The sequence below is a fragment of the Melanerpes formicivorus genome, unplaced genomic scaffold (genome assembly GCF_026170545.1).
Source record: "Melanerpes formicivorus ecotype bairdi unplaced genomic scaffold, bMelFor1.0.p_v2 SCAF_4, whole genome shotgun sequence".
Taxonomy (NCBI): Eukaryota; Metazoa; Chordata; class Aves; order Piciformes; family Picidae; genus Melanerpes; species Melanerpes formicivorus.
Window position 1 is genome coordinate 8,257,868 of NW_027142356.1, and position 23,599 is coordinate 8,281,466.

Below are 23,599 nucleotides of genomic sequence, written 5' to 3' on the forward strand. Positions count from 1 at the left end.
GATTGTGCCCATTGAAAATAATGATTATGGAATATAATGATCACTAAGCCACTCTACTGTATCTGTTCTTTCACACAGTCCTGTGCCTGGGAACTCGTTTGGTGCCTATGCATTATAAAGCACACAGAGACCTAACACTGGGGAAGTAAATCTATGTGAATTATAGCAGTGCACACACTGGCACCACTCTGTCATCTGCAAGATTACTACTAGAGGTTAATCTGAACATGGATTTACATTATGGTTACATTTTTTGTGGGAAAAAACTTTACAGGAAATGCTTACAGATTGTTTCAGGGGTAGTAATACTTTACTGATCCTATTTTTTCGGACCATTTTCCTTAAACTCTGCATAACACTGATTAATGGTATGATAAACAACAACAATGCAACACTGAACTATGTCCAACCAATCCAATGTGCATATGGTAGTATGAGGTAGTATGGAATACAGACTCTGCTGTCATAGAGTCCAATAGGTATTCTGGTGTTCCTATTTAAAAGGACCAACAGCAGCCAACTTCAAGCCTCATGGTTACTTTGAAAGGCAAACAAAATGCCAGTTTAGAAGCACAAAGCACCTTCTAGCCTCTACTGAGGTTGGAAATTTAAAAAAGAGAGTTCTGGCATTACAGCTTGTGGGTAAAAAAAAAAAACAAAACAGTAGTTTTGCTAGTCTAATACACAAATATGATGTTAACTCTGTCAGCACAGATCACATTTCCTTCTTTGCCCTGGAAAGAAACTCTCTTTTGGAAGGAATAATAATTCTTTCAAGAAGTGTTTGGGAGTTGAGCCCAAGAGAAGGAATTAAAAACAGCAAGATAAGATTGATGACAGTAAAGTTTCTAACATAGCAGTGGGAGAGGCCAGTCTGACTCATCAGCAAAGATAACTGGAAATGGCAGATTAAAAGGCCACACTCATTCCTACACAATTCCCAGACCTTCTAGTAACTCAGTCTGTACATCATGAAAGCTAAATAAAACATACAGCTAGTTTTCATCTTAGCTGAAAACGCTTAGTAAGCTACCCAAAGTGAAAATGCAAATTGAAATGGTAATTCTGGACAACATTCATATCCTGCAAATAGGAATTATGAGTATGTCTTCAGCCACAAAACTAACAGGCTCTCATGGTACCTCTCTGAATAATACCATGAGTGATGCAGCTGCTGAAGAGTTTGTAATTTGGGGTTTGTTTTTTTGAGTTGTTGAGTTGTTTTTTGAGTTGCAAAGGCTAGGTGAAAGCTGCTTCAATAAACATTTTCCTTTTCTGGCTAGAATACCAAGGAAAAATCTAGATACTGACATCCAGTTCACAAAAAAAATAACATTGCACCACTGTATTATACCTGTGCAGATCGTCTATACACAAAGGCATAGGAGGATGGCAACAAACTGAAGTATAGAGGTCTCGTCAGTTAGCCTAAAGATAGATTCTGGGCTTAAGAGAAATCAGGTCGAAAAAGGGAAACACAATGGCTTCAGGAAGCAAAGTTCCTAGGATAAGGATGACCAGCCTCAGTCTTTACTCAATTAAATGGACCAAATGGGAGAAATATTTACTAGTAACAAACACACACACACACAAAACCCCCAAAACAAACACACCAAAACAAACAAAAACCCCAAACCCAAACAACACTTGAAGGTCTATTCCAACATATTCTATTCTATACACAACCAACCAAAAAGACAACTAATAAATTGAGATGCAAAGTAACTAAAAATCTCAAAGGACTGTATCTTGTCTGAAGAAAGACAGGCTAGTTTAACAGCAGTTGTTTGCCTGTGGCATCGATATGGTCTGCAACTGCCAAAACAGTTTTAATTCCTTTGCTCTGCTCTCCTGAGATGCCCATGTGGGCACCCTGGCTGTGCTGGCAGGAAGCTGTAGGCCCAGGTGGCTGGGGTAGATTTAGGATGTTTTGAAAATGGCAGGAAAAAAACAGATTAGGAGAGGCTGAATTTTCCAGGCCAGATAGTGGGAAATATTTAGTTAGGATATTTTTGTGGCTGCAATAGAAGACATCATGATGGCAGATGAGTATTTTTTTTCCTCTCTCCTACTAGATCTTTATGGCACTCAGTTGCAGTCTAAACCACAGAATTACAATGGTACAGCTGTACAAAACATGGTGCAAGAAATGTACATATTCAGAAAACCTGGCCTCCAGAAACCTTTCGAGAGCTGTACAAAACCAAGCAACTGCTTGCTCTTCCAGAATTTCTAGGCCAAAACTGGTGCAGCAAAGCAAATACATACGCTTCAACTGGGCCTATACTGCAAAAACTGCCACAAAGATGGGCTGAGGGAGCTGGGGTTGTTCAGCCTGGGAAAGAGGAGTGTCTGGGGAGACCCGACAGAAGCCTTCAAGTACCTGAAGGGGGCCTACAAGAAGGATGGGGACAGACTGTTTTCAAAGACCTGCAGTGACAGGATGAGCGGCAACGGCCTTAAGCTGGAGAAGAACAGATTTAGATTGGATGTTAGGAACAAGTTCTTTACTATGAGGGTGGTGGAACACTGGAACAGGCTGCCCAGGGAGGTGGTTGGGGCCCCTTCCCTGGATATATTCAAGGTGAGGCTCGATGAGGCCCTGGGTGGCCTGGTCTAGTTGGGGATGTCCCTGCTGACTGCGGGAAGGTCAAACTAAATGACCTTTGGAGATTCCTTCGGGACCAGACCATTCTATGATACAATTCCCTAATGGAAAGTTACCAGAAAATGCAAGAATTTTCCTTGTCCATCAGAAAGTAAGCTAATTTTTTGACCAAGTGCCTATCCTATATAACAATTAAAATGACCAGGCACAGCATGCCTGCCTCTTTATAGGCACAGTTGTTTCAAAATTAGTGATTCATGGCAATCCCATGCAGAGCTACAGGCTGGGGTCGGAGTGGCTGGAGAGCTCCCAAACGGAGAGGGACCTGGGTGTGCTGATCGACAGCCGCCTGAATATGAGCCAGCAGTGTGCCCAGGTGGCCAGGAGGGCCAATAGCATCCTGGCCTGCATTAGGAATAGTGTGGCCAGCAGGAGCAGGGAGGTCATAGTGCCCCTGTACTCTGCTTTGGTTAGGCCGCACCTTGAGTACTGTGTCCAGTTCTGGGCCCCTCAGTTTAAGAAGGACATCGAAACACTTGAACGTGTCCAGAGAAGGGCAACAAGGCTGGTGAGAGGCCTTGAGCACAAGCCCTATGAGGAGAGGCTGAGGGAGCTGGGATTGTTTAGCCTGGAGAAGAGGAGGCTCAGGGGTGACCTCATTGCCCTCTACAACTACCTGAAGGGTGGTTGTAGCCAGGAAGGGGTTGGCCTCTTCTCCCAGGCAACCAGCACCAGAACAAGGAGACACAGTCTCAAGCTGCGCCAGGGGAGGTTTAGACTCGAGGTGAGGAGGAAGTTCTTCACCGAGCGAGTCATTCGTCATTGGAACGGGTTGCCCAGGGAGGTGGTTGAGTCATTGACCCTGGAGGTGTTCAAGGGGAGATTGGACGTGGCACTTGGTGCCATGGTCTAGTCATGGGGTCTGTGTTGATAGGTTGGACTCGATGATCCTCGAGGTCCTTTCCAACCTAAGTGATACTGTGATACTGTGATTAAAATAGTATGCGCAATTATGACAGCAACTGCCAATCACTACCAGATGTTAGCTGCAGAGCTTTCTAGGTACTTCTGCTTACATGGGGACAAAAATCAATACTGTTTAGCAGTTCTTGACATTTCCTGCTTTTAGACATACCCTCTCTCACAACTTTTCCTGGAAAACACATGTAAATGTTACTTTAAAATGTAAACTTTTACTTAATAGCAGCTTTTAAGTCTTCGGTCTAAAACGTATTCATACACAAATACAACATGTAAGACTGAACTACAGTATAGCTGAAATCAATAGATATTCAAAACTTAAATCCTAAACCCAGCTGTATTTGCAAAAAAATGAGTAAAATTGCTGAAGCTGTTAGATGTTTTTCACTCAAAAAATAACTTGGCTTCTCTAAGAATAAAAATACCTGTAGGAGATACAGAATACTTCCTTCCTTTCCTAGGACCAGGATAAGTAGCTGGGGAAACATGCAACCCTTTTTTCTCAGAGGCTTTCTGTTCTTTGTGCATACAGCCCTTTTCTGAGGACCTGTATAAAGGAGAAGAACATATCCAGCTAGATTTAAATACATCACCTGAACTGCTCCTTCAGGTAAAGCCAAACCAATACTTACAGAGACAAAACGCTTGAGAAGGGAGTGCAAGAAACTGGGTAAAACCTTCCTCTGGTGTATTCTCCCAGGCTCTCTTAACAACAGATCAGGAAATTCCACAGTTGTGTACTGTTTCTCAACAGTCATAGTTGACAGTCAGAGATAGAGCTCCTCCACAAAGCCATCTAATCCTTCTTTATGAGCACTTTTATAAACTCTTGGCCACTTCTGGTGACAAATTCCATATTTTAAGGATGTAGTTTGGTAAAAGGTTAGGATGTTCTATTCCAGTTGCCTCTTTTTCCAAAGACTTTTCAGTCAACATATCATCTTACTCTGATTCTGTTTTGTGTCCATTGTAATCCTGTGTATCTTATTTATTACAAAGCATCTCTGCTGTGTTCAAAGTGTAACATATGGGTTAATTCTCTGATGTTAGAACTGGTTTTGTTCATTTCCTTTGCTAAAGTCACTGATATACTCAGTGGCTTTCTGGCAGCTATTTGGCATTTGCAGTGATGTCTTACTTGTGAACAAACTCACTGTTGAATATGGTTAAAAGGTTGTTCTCCAGAGCCCTGTGTGTGCCCTTTCATAGTGAATCCCTCTGACATCAAGTATCAGAGTCTTTCTCATTCTTCGTGCAGCCAAGCAAAACATTGATCATGGTGGATCACAGTGTAGTACCAGGAAGCTAATGAACCTCACTGCTCCTCTGAGTTTACTTCTTGCCTGAAACAATCCTTCTGAAGTCCCCATTAATTTCAGAGCTATAGTGTCAGTCTCACATTACCACAACTGGCTTTCCTGGATTAACAGTAGATTTTCAAGTAGCATTCTTGAAGACAGAATCTTATTTTTTCCCCCCTCTAGGTTTTTCCTCCCACACATTGTTTTCAGAATAACGGACCTGACATGCTAGCAATGCTAACCTGGGATTGTGAGGTGTGGAAGTTAGGATGGGGACCTTCTCACATCTGAAAGGTGATACTTGTCCGGATCAAATTTATTTTTAGTTTCTTGGCAACAAAGAGACGGCAATCCTGTTTATTTTGGTGCTTTCAATACTTCTGGTTTCCTATTGCAAAAGTAATTTCCGCATCTCTAGTGCACAGTCACCTCGTGCCCTTTGTGGAAGCCTGCTTTCACTCATCTACAGTACTTGCATCCCGTTTGGTTTAGAAACAGATTTGCTGTCTCAATCTGTCAGTTTTAAAGTTCATGTTTAACAAACAGGACTTAAACCAGTAACTGATGTCACCAGCTAGAGTAAAGAACCAAAGAGAGCTGTGCACCTCCAATTCATACAAGACTATTACTCTACAGCACTTTCACATGAAAATTAAAATGGCATTGTTCCTTTTTAAGGCATGAGCTTCTAAAATGGAAACCCACTACTGTTTCTGTAGTAACTGAACCATAGCTGTAAGACACAGTATTGCCAAAAGCCTGTCTTTCTGGTAAACAGAATTGTTCCAGAAATTGTTGTGGTTGCTGTGTTTACTGAAATGGAATGTCAAACCCTCCACAGAGGTGGTGGCCTTCTCCACTTCCACAGGATATGATACAACTTGGATTGGCTCAGCAGCAGCTCTTACAGTGACCTCCAGTCTGGGACACATCTTTATTTCCAGTCCAGATGAAAAATTGCTTTCTCAAAAAACCAAAATGAAACAAACCCACAAAAAACTCCCATGATACAGCAATTATTCTTTAAAATATTAGAGAACACACTTCCCCCCCACATAATACAAACAGGGTACACTTCCAGCACATTACTTTCTGTATTCACAGTAAAATACTTTTGAAGAAAAATCTGTTTAAGTGCAGCTTAGAGATATCAAGTGGCAGTTTATTTAGTTCTGCAGAAATATTTATAAGATACCCAACACCATCTGAGTTACTCTTCTTATGTTCAGACTTGTTCAACCAGTTGTGCACTACATCAATGCTAAAGGAGGTTTCTTAGCTTCAAGCTTCACAGTTTCTACCTTTTCCAAATGCAGCTCCATATAAAAGAATAAACACAAAGCTCCTGTGCTCTAAATCTTCAGGATAAGACACTGATCATCTGGACATCTTCTAGAGTGAAAATTTCATAATGCCCTTTGGGTTTGGGATATCAATATTGTAATGAAAAGACTTCCCCACTTAGATTGTCCTGAGTGTTTACAGCCACTTAAATCTGTGGTGAAGGAACAGTGAGGAGACCAGTTGGCTTGATCTTGTTGATCCCTCCATCTAGGATGCAGACCCTTGGATACTTGTTTTTCACCAGATGAGCTGCAAACTGAAACAAATACATCATTAGCACACATTATAATCCTTAAATTGAATTAACTTTTGCTTAATTGTCCTTACTTATCACAAAGAAAAATAAATATCTGACTCTAGATTTCTTTGCATCACTTAGTCCAACTCAGGAACCCAGGTCTGTCTGTTGAAACAGATGGGATGAATTCAGTGGTCAGTCATCGAAGTGTCACACTGATAAAGAACTTCTTTTGTCTCTGCTTAGGCAGGATTTCACCTCGTTCTAACATGATAATTTAATCTCAAAGTACTCACTGGAACCTCTCAAAAAGAACAAAACAAGAGATGCTTTTCTTTGCATTAATCTAACCCCCAGTAGTTTTCTATAGGTTCCCAAATTTGATGGTGGAGTCACTGCTTACCTGTGAAACTTGGACAACATGACATCATTTCACAAATGTCTGATATGAATTCAGTGTCTAGCAGCTGTACTCTGACCTGCACTCCCAATACACCCACATACAGGTTACATAGCACAAGCATACACACACATAACCCAAGTCCTTGAAAGCCTCCTCAGTTCATTCATTCCATAAACCAAACACAGGAGTTGTTGGTTTCCATGCAGTGACTTCATGACAAAGTTGCTCTGCTTAATGAAGAAACAATGTTTTGTACATCCAAATATAATGATTGAAAAAATACCAAACAGCATGTATCAAAACATAGAATAAAGCCACAAAGGAACTCTGTTTTGTGTATCATGTGTCAAACTCTTACATACTGATTGCAATACATTAAAAAGCAAGCTACCAAAATGGATTAATCCAAAAGAAACAACAAGTTTCACCTTATGTCTGATAGCTGTGGAAAAGCCTGCCCTGCCATCCCACTCTTTCAGACTCTTGTTTTATACCTGACCAAAAAATCAGTACCATTTGTAAAATCACTAACTGCTCCCAAATGGACTGTGTAAAACATTTGTAATTACCTTTTCACCCTTTACAATTATTTGTGGTACTGTTCCAGAACTCAGTGAAAGCATAATGCCCAAATAACTAGCTCTGCACAAACAACTAAATCAAGAACATCAGCAGGCACCCACCCTATCTAAATTTAGGACATGGGATTTCTTTCTGTATTTACATTCCTCCTAATTACCTTTGATAGTATAACAGATAGTAAGGCAGAACAAGATGCACTACGTAATGACTTGATCAAATAGAAGTCTTGGAATAATTTCTTTAATGAGTAAGAGTTCACAGTAGCAAAGATATAAACTCCTTCCATAGCCAGACCTTTGTTTCAAGCTGAAGATGTTTTATATATGCAAGGAATTAGTTTCTGTCCACTTATGTGTTGAACATAGCTCCCACATTCCTTTCTCTGTGTTTCAGGCTGGATTTAAACATAGAGTGAGCAGCTAGTTGATGATCTGTGACCACTGAGAACTTGTTGAGGCAGAATAGGAGGTCACAGGACATACTTCCGAGTCATACTTCTGAGTCATACTCTTGCCTGAGGAAGACCAGAATAAGTTCAATCATCTCTTCCCCAATTAGTTTGGGTCAGTGTTCTGTTTTGACCTAAAACCACCACAGCCAGTCAGTGCAGGATTCCAAAGGGTCAGATGAAACAGTCCAAGCAATCAACCAATCAAAACACCTAAAGTTAGGCCATGCCATGCTTTACTGTTGCTGAGGTCATGTAATATGCTCAGAGACTAGGAGACTTTAACTACCTCTCATTACAATCACAGTCCAGAAAGATGTGGTGTGTAGTAAAACAGAGACAGATACTTCTCATTGTCAAAAATAGCATTCAGCTGTGCATACCATGGGTACAAAAATAGTATCTATGCCTCATGAAATACTCCTACCAGGCATCTCTACTTCAAATGTACATAACTGTCACCTCACAGTGCTCTCCATCTCTGACTAATGGATAGTGCTCTGTCTTGGACACTGATGCTGCTCATAGCTGGCAGAAATCAGGCATGGCAACAAGTGCTCTGGCTGACAGGAAGCAGTCTGTTATTTGTTGAGTGTAATGCCCCATGTGCCAACAGAGAAGTTCCACTCTGCCTACTGATAATTTTGCACTTCTGATGTCAAACTGTAAACCCAGCTCCACGTTTTCAGATGCCCTAGCCATAATATAACTCCTATTCCATGGCATCTGAAAATAAAATATGCAAACAGGGGTTTTAGCATTGAGGCCTGTATCCCACTGCTTTTCTTTTGAAGAAGTGCTTTAGTAACCAAGCTATGGCTGGAAATAAAATTCCTTCGCTGCATATAAGCATAGGTTCCTTAATAACCTTATGGTGAGGAATCTCTCACTTCTTGCAGACCCTCTGCAAAGTAAGCAGTGCAGAATGTGTCACTGTTAGCAAATGACAGGCAGAAAGTTCTCACAGAAATGTCTGCAGTTATCTACAGGAGCTTCAGTGAGAAAGGCTGCAAACAGTTCAAAATATTGCATCTAAACATCTTACCAGGAACAACCCAGTGAGTAGGGAATGTACTAATGGTGCCTCACTACTGTGGCAATTAGTTGAAAGTCAGTGGTCCAGAAGCATATGCACTGCCATAAGCCAAGAGCTGCCATCAAACTGCAAATATCAGCCTCCAAGAGCTTTGCACATACACCTGTCTCCACACTGCAGAGTCAAGTTCTAACTCCCAGGGTAATAGGATCTGATCCAATTAAAGACACTTCTAGTTTTACCTTCTGCCTTCCCACCCTGTGTCACTGAAAGTAGAAACAGTACATCTACAGTAAATTCAGAAGCAGTCATCTTACTAGCATTGCAGTCTTCCTAATTAAAGCTCTGACTTTTTACAGTTCTGTTCCTCAGTACATGCTTGTGCTTTCACCTCCCAGACAGAGGAGTCTGTCACAGACAGGACCAGAACTTGGTAACCATGTTTCTGAAATGTTCCAACACCAGCTGGCATCTCTCCCTGCCAAAATACACTGTGTGAAGCAGGTATTTTCAAAACACATGAAAGTGTTATTTCTGGCATGTATGCTGATGGAGGAGCATGAAAAGAAGGACTATTTGAAATAGCTACACAGACTTCCTCCCCAATGTGACCTTCATTTAGGTTCAAAAATCAGTAACTTAAATCCAAGAAATTAACAAATATTAAAAAAAATAAAATTCCAAAAGAGTTGGAAAAAACCAAAAAACAACCACCAGTGATCCAGAAATAAAGAAATAAAATAATAAATTAATGTGTCAAAAAGAGCCAGAGGCATTCTTCTGCATTACTGCCACAGACTTTCTAGAGCAGAAAGCTGCCACCTTGGACATCACAAATGGGCTCTATTTCCTTTATGTATGCTATTGTAAAGTGTCAACCAGTAGTTTGTATCAGGTACCTAAATATGTAATTTGTGCTCCACTAAATATCCCAATTGACAGAAATGCTCTTAATACAGAAGATAACAAGGTGAGGAGATAAGCAAATGGGGTACAACATTCTTGGCAAGCTGTAAAGCACCTACATTTTTAAAAGAGATTTACTGAAACAGCTAAAGGTCATACACAATTAAATTTCTGTTATACAGGTTGATTTGAAATAGAAACAAACCTCTATCATTTGCAAGTTGATGATACCTCCTCAAATTTATCAATTAGAATAGAATAGAATAAACCCCGTTGGAAGAGAACTTCAAGATCATTGTGTCCAACCTATTATCCAACACCACCTAACCAACTAAACCATGGCACCAAGCACCCCATCAAGTCTCCTCCTGAACACCTCCAATGATGGTGACTCCACCACATTCTCGGGAAGCACATTCCAATGGGCAATCACTCTCTATGTGTAGAAATTCCTCCTAACCTCCAGCCTAAACCTCCCCTGGTGCAGCCTGAGACTGTGTCCTCTTGTTCTGGTGCTGGCTGCCTGGGAGAAGAGACCAACCTCTGACTGTCTACAACCTCTCTTAAGGTAGTTGTAAAGAGCAATAAGGTCTCCCCTGAGCCTTCCCTTCTCTGGGCTAAGCAACCCCAGCTCCCTCAGACTCTCCTCATAGGGTTTGTGTTCCAAACCCCTCACCATCTTTGTTGCCCTTCTCTGGACACATTCCAGCAAGTCAACATCCTTCCTAAACTGAGGGGCCCAGAACTGGACACAGTACTCGAGGTGTGGCCTAACCAGTGCAGTGTACAGGGGCAGAATGACCTCTCTGCTCCTGCTGCCCACACTGTTCCTGATGCAGGCCAGGATGCCATTGGCCCTCCTGGCTGCCTGGGCACACTGCAGGCTCATGTTCAGCCTACCGTCAACCAGTACCCCCAGGTCCCTCTCTGCCTGGCTGCTCTCCAGCCACTCTGACCCCAGCCTGTAGCACTGCATGGGGTTGTTGTGGCCGATGTGCAGAACCCGACACTTGGATGTGTTAAATCTCATGCCGTTGGATTCTGCCCATCTGTCCAGCCTGTCGAGGTCCCTCTGCAGAGCCTCTCTACCCTCCAGCAGATCAACTCCTGCCCCAGCTTGGTGTCGTCAGCGAATTTACTGATGATGGACTCAATGCCCTCATCCAGATCACCAATGAAGATGTTAAAGAGCACAGGGCCCAGCACTGATCCTTGGGGCACACCGCTGGTGACTGGCCGCCAGCTGGATGTGGCACCATTCACCATCACTCTTTGGGCTCGGCCCTCCAGCCAGGTCCTAACCCAACGCAGTGTGCTCCTGTCCAAGCCAATTGCTTCTGTAGAAATAACCTCTGAGATACACCTGTTTCCCCACACCACTAATGGATCACAATCCTCTGTAATCCTTGCTTTTGTTTAGACATCAACACTATCTGGGGGGAAATGGAGTTACACTTATCTGAAGCAGAGGATTAAAGGAATGCTACAAGGCTTTGAGCTTTTTCCTTTCTGTCTCAGGTGGCCTTTCCTCAAAATATACTTCCCAAGAAAGTTCAGTTGTGTGTGTTTTTACTGGTTGAACTTCTCCTTGCTATTGTCACAGCAAATATTAAATATGAAAGGATGAATGTGTGAGCAACTTCATTAATGACTACTCTGTGATGGCTTTGGTGAAGACTTTGGAAACGCTAGCTCTATTAAATACTGCATCAATCAACTCTATGTAAATAAACAACCTTCTTGGTGAGTGTAACTGAGACAGAAAACTGTAATTTGCATTTGAAAGCAGTCAGTTACACCTCTCTCATGCAGATACAAATCAGGCTTTCAAAGATAGGCAAGATCACAGCAATTGATATAAAAATTTGGGCAAATATTAAACATGTTAGCCTACACTGGAGTTGCTCTCAATACAAACAGCACAAGGGGACTGTGCCTTTAAGTACCATAAAGAACCTTAACAATGTGCAGGCTGAACCATTTAATCCAAATGTTTCTACTACCCTGTTCCAAGCAGTAAAATCACAGCTTTCAAGTATGCTGAATGTATTACACCAGGCCCATCACATTTTCAGGCTGTCTACAGCAAAGAGTCTCATAACACAACACAGCTTGAGTGGCATGGTTCCCAGCACCCTTGGGGCTAGCCATCAGGGCAGCTATGTACACATTATTCACTTTCACAGACATTCTTGTGACAGGTTGTAATTAAAGGGCAGGCTGGGAGGAAAGGAGGAGTAACATACATTAACAGAATACCAAAAAAGACTGCTGTGACAAATGCTACCAGGGTATAAATTTTAGTATCATACACTGAAAGAGGCAGAAGAACAAGAAATACTTTAGAAGCTGGAGTAGAAATACTAACCAAATTTTTCAATACTCATCCATTGCCACAAGATTATTATCAGTTCTTCATGTGCAAACACATGCTACACAGAACTCTCAGGGACAGCAGTCTGTTTAGATGCATGATTTCAGTCAAGACTTCAGCACCTTGAAAGCATACCACAGTCAAGGTGAGCAGTGCAGAGTTTCTTAAACACCACTTTCCATACAGCATAGAGCAGACTCAGTACACAAGATGATTATTAGTGAGCTACTTTTTACATTAAAGTGTTCCTAGATAAAAGAAATGGCACATACTAAGGGAATTATAGGCACCTAAAGCTTTCTATTTTGAACAAAACTCACCCTAGTTAATGGTTACGGTATTAGTATACACTAAATGGAAGTACAAAACAGACCAAAACTTTGAGCAAAGAGATAGTATGTTAAAAAAAAAAAAAAGAGAGAGAGAGAAAGAAAGAGAAGGAAGAGAGAAAAAGACAAAAAGATCAAGGAGAAATTCTTCACCGACCTGGCCAAAATGGAGCATTTCCCTTTCATCAGTGCAAAAGACAGCAGTGCCTTCAAGGACTTACATGAAAAGATTTGAAGGCAATCCTACACAAATGGGTATTTATTAGCTGGTCTCAGAATAAATCTTACTGAGAATGAAGGTAAGAGTAAACTCTCCAATTTCTCCAAGTAACAGTACCTGCAATTTTAATTTTCCAATTACAAAACACCCAGCTGAGAGGGCACACTTGAAAATGAAAAATCAGTTGCAGAGATTAAGCTGTTGTAACACAGCTCATTTATACTGACCAAAATGTGCAACATTCGGCTCGAATATGAAAAAGAAATCACATGTCCTTCTGAAAGACTCAACCCCTCTCCAAGTCTAAAGATTCTCCTAGATGATGGAATAATGCTCTAAGAAATACTTGGTAGTGAAAAAACCTCTCTGTGATTTGCAGTACTTTTTACTAATGCTGCCCAAACAGCAGCTTTTTAAAAACATTTTTAGTTTTTATCCAGAGAGACAGCTGGTGAGAAAGCCTCTGGCAGATCCATCCAGAAACTACCAGCTCTTGAACAGTACTGAGGGCATGCCTACGCTGCCCATTTTGCCCTGTTTCTTCTCAAACTCCAGGAAATAAGTCCTTGGATCTCCCACATAACAGACATTCCCTCCTGTAGCAGTCTGTCAGTCAGCCCTCCTCAAAAGCTGATTCAGACACAGTGTTTTTGGCTGGCAATATCATTACGCAAGCCTCTTGGATGGACCTAAACCACGCAGTTAACACATTACCATCTCTATTTCACTTATCATTTCAGATTCTCTGAACTGGAATAGCAGGAAACATAAAACACTGCCCCAGAAAATGATAACTGTGTGCTATAATGCCTGTATCCATGTCTTCAGTGACATGGATACAGCCTAATCCATGCAAGCTCACTGAAAGGACAAGAATGCCCTTTCAGAGGTGCAGCCAAAGAGTATAATCACAGCCAAGACTGACATGCCTGAAGGAAACTGTGGCACCAAAGAGCACTACACCAGCATGCATATCCACCATGTCCCATCTTCCTTCTTCCAACAGACGTCCCAGATGGCTGAGAAGAGTTTGGATACAGCTTGCCAGCACTTTTCAGAAATCAGACATATTTTTGACAGGTAAAGCTGATAACCACACAATCCCTCATTTCAGAAAGATTCAAACCTCTGTGTACTAAGGCACACAAATTGGACAATGTCTACATCGACCAACCAACTAAAATGTCCCATTACTGTAACTGCTTGTCTCAATAAAAATTAAAGAACAGAACCTACCTGGAGTTTTACAAATAATCTCTCCTTGGCACTTACTTTTTAAGAGAAAGAGGAACACTAAAATTTTACTCCTGAGCATACATCTTTCATTTTCCCTTTTCTTCTTTCATATGTAGATGAAAAAGGGAACCTCTGCTGTACCCAAGGCAAATCCACTGGCAGGGGCAGAATTACAACAGTGTAACACAACTCCTTGCTGACACCTGAGTGTTTCTTGGACCATGTGAAGAGTAATGTACCTGCAATAGCTAGTCAATGAAGGCAAACAAGAACATATGGTACAATAATAAAAAGTACTAAGTAAAATAATACAGGCTTTGCAGAACAAAATAGTGAAGATTTTACCAAGTCTTGGGTAGAGATAGAACTAGTAGGATTGCTCCTGATTAACTAAGCCTTTCAATCTTTTTAAAAGACAAGCTTAATCTCTTCCTCTTTAAAGGCAACAAAGAGGCAAATGATGATTCCAGTAGACTCTGAAGGTGATGCCTTAACACAACAAACATGGAAAAAGCCATTTTGGGACTCATTAGGAACCTCTCCATTACTGCAAAGAGGAAATAACTTCAGTTTTCATTCCACATGTTCAAACAATCTGCTGCGAAGAATATTTAAGAGGAAATATAGAATCTAAAAGATGAATGGTGGAAACATCTCATGAAGTTTATTGCCCAATTTCTACTTACTTTCTTTGTGGACATTTCAGTAAGTCCTTCTAAAAACAACTTCTCTTTAGAAGCATAAATGTATCCACCCTTTACTGTTCTATGCTACACCTAATCTTCAGATCCCCCTATGAAGTTTCTTGGGTATCCATTTGTGATTTTAAGACAGATTTATACCAAGAAACCAGCTTCAGCATGTGGGGACTCGCTTCTCTGGCAAGGCCTTTTTAACAGACTTGAGGAAGATAACAACGAAATTACACAAAGTCAGTGATAACTGGACACTTTTGTGTCAGCCTTCATATATGCAGTGCATCTTGACAAGGCACTGAGAGAAAAATCTTACTTTCAGGCTAGGCATAGGTTATGCCAAAAAATTTTGAACTTGACCCTCTTGCCTTGAAAAGGGTCAGAAAGATCTCATGGAAAACAAGGACTGCTTGTCTTTGAGGTAATTCATATACTTCTTCTATAAGGTATTGTGATGCAGCAAAAATTACTACTTTGCCTCAACAACTTGTGGAAGTTGTCTAGACAATGTATTTATAGTAGTATAACTTACCTAGTTAAAAAAAATTACCAATGTAACAATCAGAAGTTACAAGAGACAGACATCTTCTAAGCTTGGACTTACAGCTTATCTGTCTTTTTGCAAGGCAAGAAATAAGTAAACTGCTAATTATTAGACAGATTAAAATGTCCTGTACTGTTCATTTTGTTACAGCATTTATCTGACAACAAACTACACATATTAAACCACTGAGGAAACACACATATATTAAACAGCCACACAAGTAGAAGCGTGTCACTGTCAAAACTGAGTTGCTAGAGGATGATTTAATATCAGGTAAAGTATTTCTAGTTTCTAATTTCAGTCTACACTGTGGTTATACATGCAAAGAAAGTTAGACATGGAAACAGGTAATGTCTTATCACTTCAGAACTGATTGGAGGAGGGGAGATGAAGAAATAATAATGAAACTCCCCCTTCCCACAGGTGCATAACTACGATCTGCCTTTGTACTTTCTGTATCTCAGACTTTGAAAGTGACAAAAAACAGGACACATGCTATTTACCACGCACCAAAAAACCCAAGCAGCTGCTTATGTCACTATTATACTCCCAACTGTAATGACACCTTGCCCATACTGCAATTTACAAGGTATTTTCTGTCGATGGACGTGGGAAAGTGGAATTTAATTCACTTAAGAGATGCTGCCACTTAACATTTAAAAAGATAAAACCAAAATACAACCTGGTTTATTAACTCCAGCAAAATGCCTTTTATATAGATGCTTCCTGCTGTCTTCAGAGCCAAACAAGTATCTGCTCTATTAATGAGTGCCCAGAATCTCCTAGGAGAAGAAAGGCTGGCACAGAACGAATATTCTGCTAGCCAAGCACCACCACATGATGCCCAGTGCAAGCTCCTTTTCATGATACCATTATCCAGCTAATGGCACTTTCAGTAAGGCTCTTGTATGTCAGCCAGACCTATTCATCTAACTTTTAGGGTGAGTAAATTAAGCAGCTTAACAAGCAGGAAGAGCCTGTTTTAATTCTGTCCTAAGGAAGTGTTCAGCTGGAGGCAGAGCCTGCAGCACTGTTGGCTTCCTTTGCCTCCTGCTGGAACAGTACTGTGGTGAAGTTTTCAGTTTTCCCTCTTGCCTATCAAGTTCTAGACAGCATTTTCTTTCCAGTTTAAATGTTTTATCATCTGGCACCTAACCAAATGCAAAAGGCAGAAACAGAAAAGAAATGTGATTTTTTTTTCTCTAGATTCAGTTGGGTTTATTTGTTTTTGTTTTATTTAAATGATGCCAAGTAGGTTACTAATATGAAACACAATTGAAAGATTCAACCTTCTAGTTACAAACAACCCTATCAATAATCAGTTGGCTTTTTCATACTCAACCCCCAACTCTGTCAACCCTGAATAAATTTAAACCAAACATCTAACCTTGCCAAACTCCCCATTTTTTAATGCAGTAAATATCAGCAAACACTTCTGAAGATGTCTCCTCCATGGTGGAGGGCACAATTTGTGGTTCATTCCTTTTTCAAATGGAAATATATAACTATTTAGAAAAAAAATTGCATCTTAAACTTACAACATTCCTTTGGAGGATATTTTTTTTTCTTTCCACACCTTCAGTTCTGCAGTTTTTCATATGATTGGGTTACCAAGTAAAATTTTAAAAGCAATAGCTATTGTTCTTGTCAAACCTCAAGCTACACAGGTTTTAGATTGGTTACATTCATGAATGGCACTGGCTCGGGTTGCCCAGAGAAGCTGTGGAGGCTCTAACCCTGAAAATGTTCAAAACCAGGCTGAATAGGACCTTGAGCAATCTGGTCTAATACATGTCTCTGCCCAGTTGGAACTAGATGATCTTTAAGGACCTTTCCAACTCAAGCCATTCTATGATATTATGAATATTGGCAGGCAATTTTCTATGTTAATGCATATTTGCATATTTAATCCATGCAGATTAAAACTGAAATTTACCTTAAAGATAATTCACAAGAGCAAGGATTTCTAACTTTTCTCAACACAGTCATTTTGAGGCTGGTTTTAAATCTACTCATAAGGGTGTTATAGAATGGTGAGTCCCTGTCAATATTTAGGATTTAGCATTTAATTAATTTGTGGTCAAACTGGTTAATCCAGTATTTTGTTCCTATTTAAAACTCTACACTCTTTGGTTAGACTTTCAAGACCTCTCTGAAAGCAAATCAAGAGGCCAATCAGCTTTTCTCTTTTATGGAAAGTTATAACATTGACAATTCCAGGTAAACTGGGCAAACATTGTCTCAGTTGCAGAAAGTCTGTGTTTGAGGATAAGGCAGCACCCTCTCAAGGGACTGAGAGGGTGCACTAAGCATACTGCAAGTTCGCTTTAGCTGCATTGCAAAGGAACCATTCCATATTTAATTAAAAAAAAAACACAACACCCACATTTAAAAGCCAAAACAATACTCCTAAGTGAATAGCAAAGCACTTTTTTCCTCTGTTCCTATTCCTCAGGACATAAGTGAATGGTTTGTCTCCTACTGAGCTCAATTAGGGTGTGCAATGATTTAAAATGTAATTGTTGAAAGAAGCTGAATAACCCACCATCAAAGGTGTAAAGCACCATTTATATCTCCATTTAGCTTATGAGTATTTTATGCCTTTTGCATTTGTTCCTCTGAGAAGGGGATTTGTACATTCAACACTTACTGAGCTATTGTGATTATTCAAGTTAATGGATTTCATATTGAAATATTTATCATGACCTTACCCAAACCTCATGCACAATCTTAAATACTCACTAACCAAAACCATTTGAGATATGCTGTATGGTTTCTCTTGTGCCATCATTGTTACTGGTTAATTTTCTAAATGACGAAATACAGGCTACTGAAAGGGATTTCTCACACTGCTTACAACCCTGTACAGGTATAAAAACTCCAACATTTGCCACACTGATGCTTCTGCTGTCCATTGCATGAAGGTATTTAATGAGCCACAACTCTCTGTCATGCCAGGGTTGCACAGTTCATGCCACTTCAGTAAACAGGCTTAAGAAACTGGTGAACTAAAGTATACCACCTAAGAGCATGTCTTTCAAACAAAACCAAAACAGAATAAAATGAAATAACCTTCCCTCTTCATCAAAAGAAAAACTTCTACTTGTTACTTTGCTGGTTCACAACAGCACCAAACATAAAAAGGAATAGGCAAGTCTGAATATTCTCTGTTTAAAGGCACTGACAACAGAAGTGTCATATGAAAGTTACCATTCTTCACTGGAATGATTACACATATAGAATACACATAGAATAGAATAAACCAGGTTGGAAGAGACCTTCAAGATCATCGCGTCCAACCCATCAACCAATCCAACCCACCCAAACAACTAAACCATGGCACCAAGCACCCCATCAAGTCTCCTCCTGAATACCTCCACATCTCCTCTTCACTAGCACAACTACATGAGCTAAATGATTCAAAGAAACCCCTAATCAATATATTATATCTTTTATTAACAGGTATATGAATTATATCTTGTTTCATCTGGACTTTGTATCATATCTGCCTCCATCGTGCTTACCTTGTGTGTGCATCCTAACACCACACAAAGCTAATGTAAGTCAGTTACTGATGCACATGAGAAGTGTTGAGATGACTTCTACAACATGCCTAAAGTTAAGATTTAAGCTGAGTCATTCAAAATATCAAATTTCTCAACTGCTGATCACTTGAAGAAAAATATGTTTTTGTCTAGAAGCAGAAATAAACGAGATCGAAAATATCCCCCCAAATCCTGGTCATACCCAGAAGTTACTAATGTGAATTATCCAGACTGGCCTTTATTTACTACTGTCTGTACTCATGCCATTGAGGTATTTTGAAGTATAAGCATCTATGTATGTATACTATGTATAGCAGATGTAAAAAGCAATATACTTACAGCAGCTGTGTTCTTTACTGCATTTCCTACAATCACCACAACTCTTCCCTTAAAGCTCTGGAGTGTGGCAGTTGCTGGGCACTGTATGAGATCCCCTTCTGCAGTAAATGCTGATGTGAATGGGACATTGATGCTGCCAGATATGTGGCCACGGTTAAAGCTTAGGAAGATCAGTTAAGGATGCCTGAAAAGCAGAGAAAACCCTAGTACATGCTACATGCACACCTGTAAGATGAACCTCTTCATCCTGGCTGCCATGATGATAGTACAAAAGTCCAACACTATTGCATAGTTTGACAAATGTCATTTAATCATACGGAGAAAACACCAACTGACACTACTAGGCAAAAGGAGACAGAACGAAGAGTTGATTCATAAAGGACACAGCACAGCACTACAGAAAGTGATCTGCTAAATGAAACACTTCATGCCAAGGACAGACTATCCACAGAACAGACAACTATGGATTTTACTTCATCTCTGGTCTGATAACAGGGCCTAAATACCAATAAGCAGCGGAAGCAGCCCTTTCAGGGTATTTTTATGCAAAAGGAATCAAGCACTTCCAGTGATAATCAAAACTAGATATGGATTACAGGAAAAATTCCTTAAACCTCCTGCCAATCCCTGCAAGCACCCTAAAATTTTGATTCAAACTGAAATTCTCATGTACACGCACTCAGATTCCCAGACAATGAGTATTACATACATTATCAGCAGTCCCATTTACAGCAAATGTGTATTGGGTATTGAAATATAAACAATAGATGAGTGCCAGCAACTCTGAGATATGGTTAGTTGTGTTTCACTTTCAAAGCATGATGGTTCAATAAGATTTTACAAGCAAATATTGAATATGAAGGTCTTGTCAATAAAAATTAAGTTGAACCACTACTGTCTAGCTTTTTATGAATTCAAAAATGTAGCATGACCTTCACAAACCTCTGAATTACTTTCAGAGACTGCACACTCATGCCTGGAACACTTCTCATCCTCAACAATAAACAAGAAGAGTTTTGAAAAGATGGGAAACAGAAAAGCTCTGTAAACATGCACACAATGCCAAATATCCAGATTAGTCACTCTTTATTACTGTATTTGCAGAGAGCTGGTTTAAATTAAACCTCAGAATCCTTGCCTTAAATGTAGGCTGGATTTAATTGACTTGGGTTAATATTAGCATTCACTTCTCATGATTTAAGTAATGGTTTCAGCTTTATGATCATCGCTGTTATAGTGTGGTAAAAACACGGCTGTGGAAAAAAACATAGCTTTATCAAGCTATTAGGAAAGCTGTAGAAACATTTAAGCAAACAACTTTCCCTTGATCCTGAGTGTAACAGAAATAAATCCATTCCTGTACACAGATCGTTGCCTTTCAGTGCAATGATTTTAGTCTAGGCATCTTATGCTACCTGCTCTCCTCCTGCACCTTCCCAGACCACTTCTAGGAAGTAGCTTAAATAAATAGTAGCAGAATGATGCATGTAGAAATAGAAACATAACATGGTAATATCAGTGTTCTATGCACCAACAATAACTGTTTGTAGTTTTCAAATCAAGGGACTCCTCTTTCAAATTGGAGTCTAAGAAAGTATTATCCCTTGATAAAAAAACCTCTCAGAAAACAGCTTGCATTTATATTAGTTTTTGAATAAAAAGGATCACATTTTCAGCAATCTAGATCTGAGAGTAAAGGACTCCAGAAAACAAAGTCAAGCTAGTCAGACATAAATCTCTACTTAATTGGAACCCTGGGCTGATGCATTAATGCATGCAAGAGAAAGAAAAAATAACTTTGAACAGTCTGTTTTATCCACACAGCAGACTAGGCTACAGGTTCAAGTTTGGCATACAATAAAACTGTAATTCCTTGAAATGGTCATTTTAATTTAATTAAAAAAAAAAACTCCACAGTGTAACTGAAAAAGAGTAATTGAGTAATATGTAGACAGGGCAGCATCCCTAACAGATTCAAGATACTTTAAGACTTCTCTGATTATAAGCTGATTAAAGGACATAAGCTGGGGCAGTCACATGGCTGCTTCACATGACAGGAGGAAGAATCATAGAAGCAATAAGGTTGGAAAATACTTCAAAGATCAAGTTCAACCTGTCACCCAGCACCTCCTGACTACTAAACCATGGCTTCAGGTGCCATGTCCAATCCCTTTTTGAATACCTCCAGGGATGGTGACTCCACCACCTCCCTTGGCAGCACATTCCAATGCCTAACTACTCTTTCTGTGAAGAATTTTCTCCTCACCTCAAGCCTAAACCTCCCCTGGTGCAGCTTGAGACTGTGTCCTCTTGTTCCGGTGCTAGTTGCCTGGGAGAAGAGACCAACCCCCTCCTGGCCTCCAGCTGGATGTGGCACCATTCACCACCACTCTCTGGGCTTGGCCCTCCAGCCAGATCGTAACCCAGCACAGAGTGCTTTTCCAGTGAGGGACTGCCAAAGCACACCAGCTATCGACTTTTCTCTATTTCCCTTCTACTTAATTGAAAAGCCTCACTCAAAGCCTTCCAAAATACTGGTCATATTAAATGGTCTGCTGACTCATTAAAAAAAAGCAGCATTAAAGCACTCTGGCTACTGGTAGAAAGCCTGCTAGACCCACAATTTAAAATGGGAAGGCAGGAATACATTTGTCCTCTTTTTTTTATGCAAACCAGGCCACCCCATGACAAAAAAGTAATTGCTTTCAGTCCTTCCACTGTACCTCTACCACATTGCTTTCCATTATTTAACATTCTAACATCTCACTGCCTGCACACAACGAGGAAGTAATTGATATAAGCATGATTTGGCAAGGCCAGCACTCAAATCTGAAGGATACTCTTCACTGTTACGAATGTCCACTACCAGCAGCTTTGGCTTGCTAGGCTTTGTTTTCTTCACAGGTGTTTTGGAATGACTAGGTCCTGTCAACTCACACAAATCGATCAGATCTTCTGCTGAAATTCGTGGTGACACCTCTGCCTTCAGGTCATCCAACTTGATGGAATCCCTAGACTTTAAAAGAAGAAAATTAATATTAGAGGTGATAGAATTAGAGACATGGTGCTCTTTGAAACTTCTACTTACTTGACTAGCTCCAAGTGTAACAACCCAGTTAGACAGAAACAGATCTTTTCCTTGTAGCTCTGAAGTGGTTTAACTATCCATACAGAAAAGCTCCAGAGCAGTGCCAAATGACTACCTGCTGATTGTAGCTCCATTTTCTGTTGTAGTTGTAAAAAAAATAAAATCTGTGCAAACTACTTTCGTTTGTAATTTGCTAGTGAATTGTTCACTGTGGCTGCAGCAGACACACTACTCAAGGTTTCTCAACAGCAGAAATTAAGTAAATTGGCTAGAGAGCACTCTAGCTAGAGGAGAGGCTGAGGGAGCTGGGATTGTTTAGCCTGGAGAAGAGGAGGCTCAGGGGAGACCTTACTGCTCTCTACAACTACCTGAAGGGTGGTTATAGCCAGGAAGCAGTTGGTTTCTTCTCTCAAGCAACCAGCACCAGAACAAGAGGACACAGTCTCAAGCTGTGCCAGGGGAAGTTTAGGCTCGAGGTGAGGAGAAAGTTCTTCACTGAGGGAGTCGTTTGCCATTGGAATGGGCTGCCCAGGGAGGTGGTGGAGTCACCATCCGTGGAGGTGTTCAAGAGGGGATTGGATGTGGCACTTGGTGTCATGGTTTAGTCATGGGGTCTGTGGTGACAGGCTGGACTTGATGACCTTTGAGGTCACTTCCAACCTTGGTGATTCTGTGATTCTTGAAAGAAGCTGAAAGGCTTCGTGCTTGGAAAGAGAAAGGAGGGTAGCTCATTTGGAGACAAACAGCAGGGATGCCTCTAACAGACACAAAGCTATATAACACCAGGTGTTACCCCAGCCCAAAGACTTAGGCACAAATCAGGACACTAGAAATGTAAGAAATAGTCTTGCAAGAACTTGTTCTTTGGTTTTAGGAATGGGGAAACAGGGAAACTGGAGGATGGGACAGCTGACAATACAACACATACCACCACCCATCTGAAGCAACTGGTTTGATAATAACAAAACTGTTTTCCTAAGAAAGCTGTCATTGTGAATTACCTCAGAAATTTTCCTACGTGCTGGAATTTCTTCACTTCAGTCTTAAAGGCTCATGCATATCTAAATTCAGCAAAATCCTCAAACAATTAGCCTTCCTCATTTTAAGTAACAGCTAATTTAAAAATCCTGCACTTTTATGAACTACCAACTGTCGTGGTTTGGGAGACCAATTCTCCCACCGCAGGCAAAGGAGGACTCAGATAAACAGATCGCTAAAATGGTGGAAAGTTTCAATGGAAAAACAATGGAAGTTTTACAGAAAACCACAAGCACTGTGACAAAGAGAGAGAGATATCCCAAAACATACCCAAGAACATCCCATCCCCACCTGGGGATACACCCCAAACCCCCCCAGGGCTCTTTCTTCCCCCCCAACCCAGC

General features: G+C 40.5%; 1 protein-coding gene across 3 annotated transcripts in view; it reads right to left on the reverse strand.

Moving 5' to 3' along the window:
• Window positions 1–5,794: 5,794 nt before the first annotated feature.
• Window positions 5,795–23,599, reverse strand: part of TBCK (TBC1 domain containing kinase) — a 97,717-nt gene continuing 79,912 nt past the window's right edge. For all 3 annotated transcript variants that reach the window (XM_068136873.1, XM_068136875.1, XM_068136876.1), the window contains exons 24-26: window positions 21,970–22,145; window positions 19,130–19,289; window positions 5,795–6,490 (exon numbers count right to left, since the gene is read on the reverse strand). In XM_068136873.1, coding sequence (XP_067992974.1) covers window positions 6,380–6,490; window positions 19,130–19,289; window positions 21,970–22,145 — 447 coding nt within the window. In that variant the 3' untranslated portion in view covers window positions 5,795–6,379. The remainder of the gene's footprint in view (window positions 6,491–19,129; window positions 19,290–21,969; window positions 22,146–23,599) is intronic.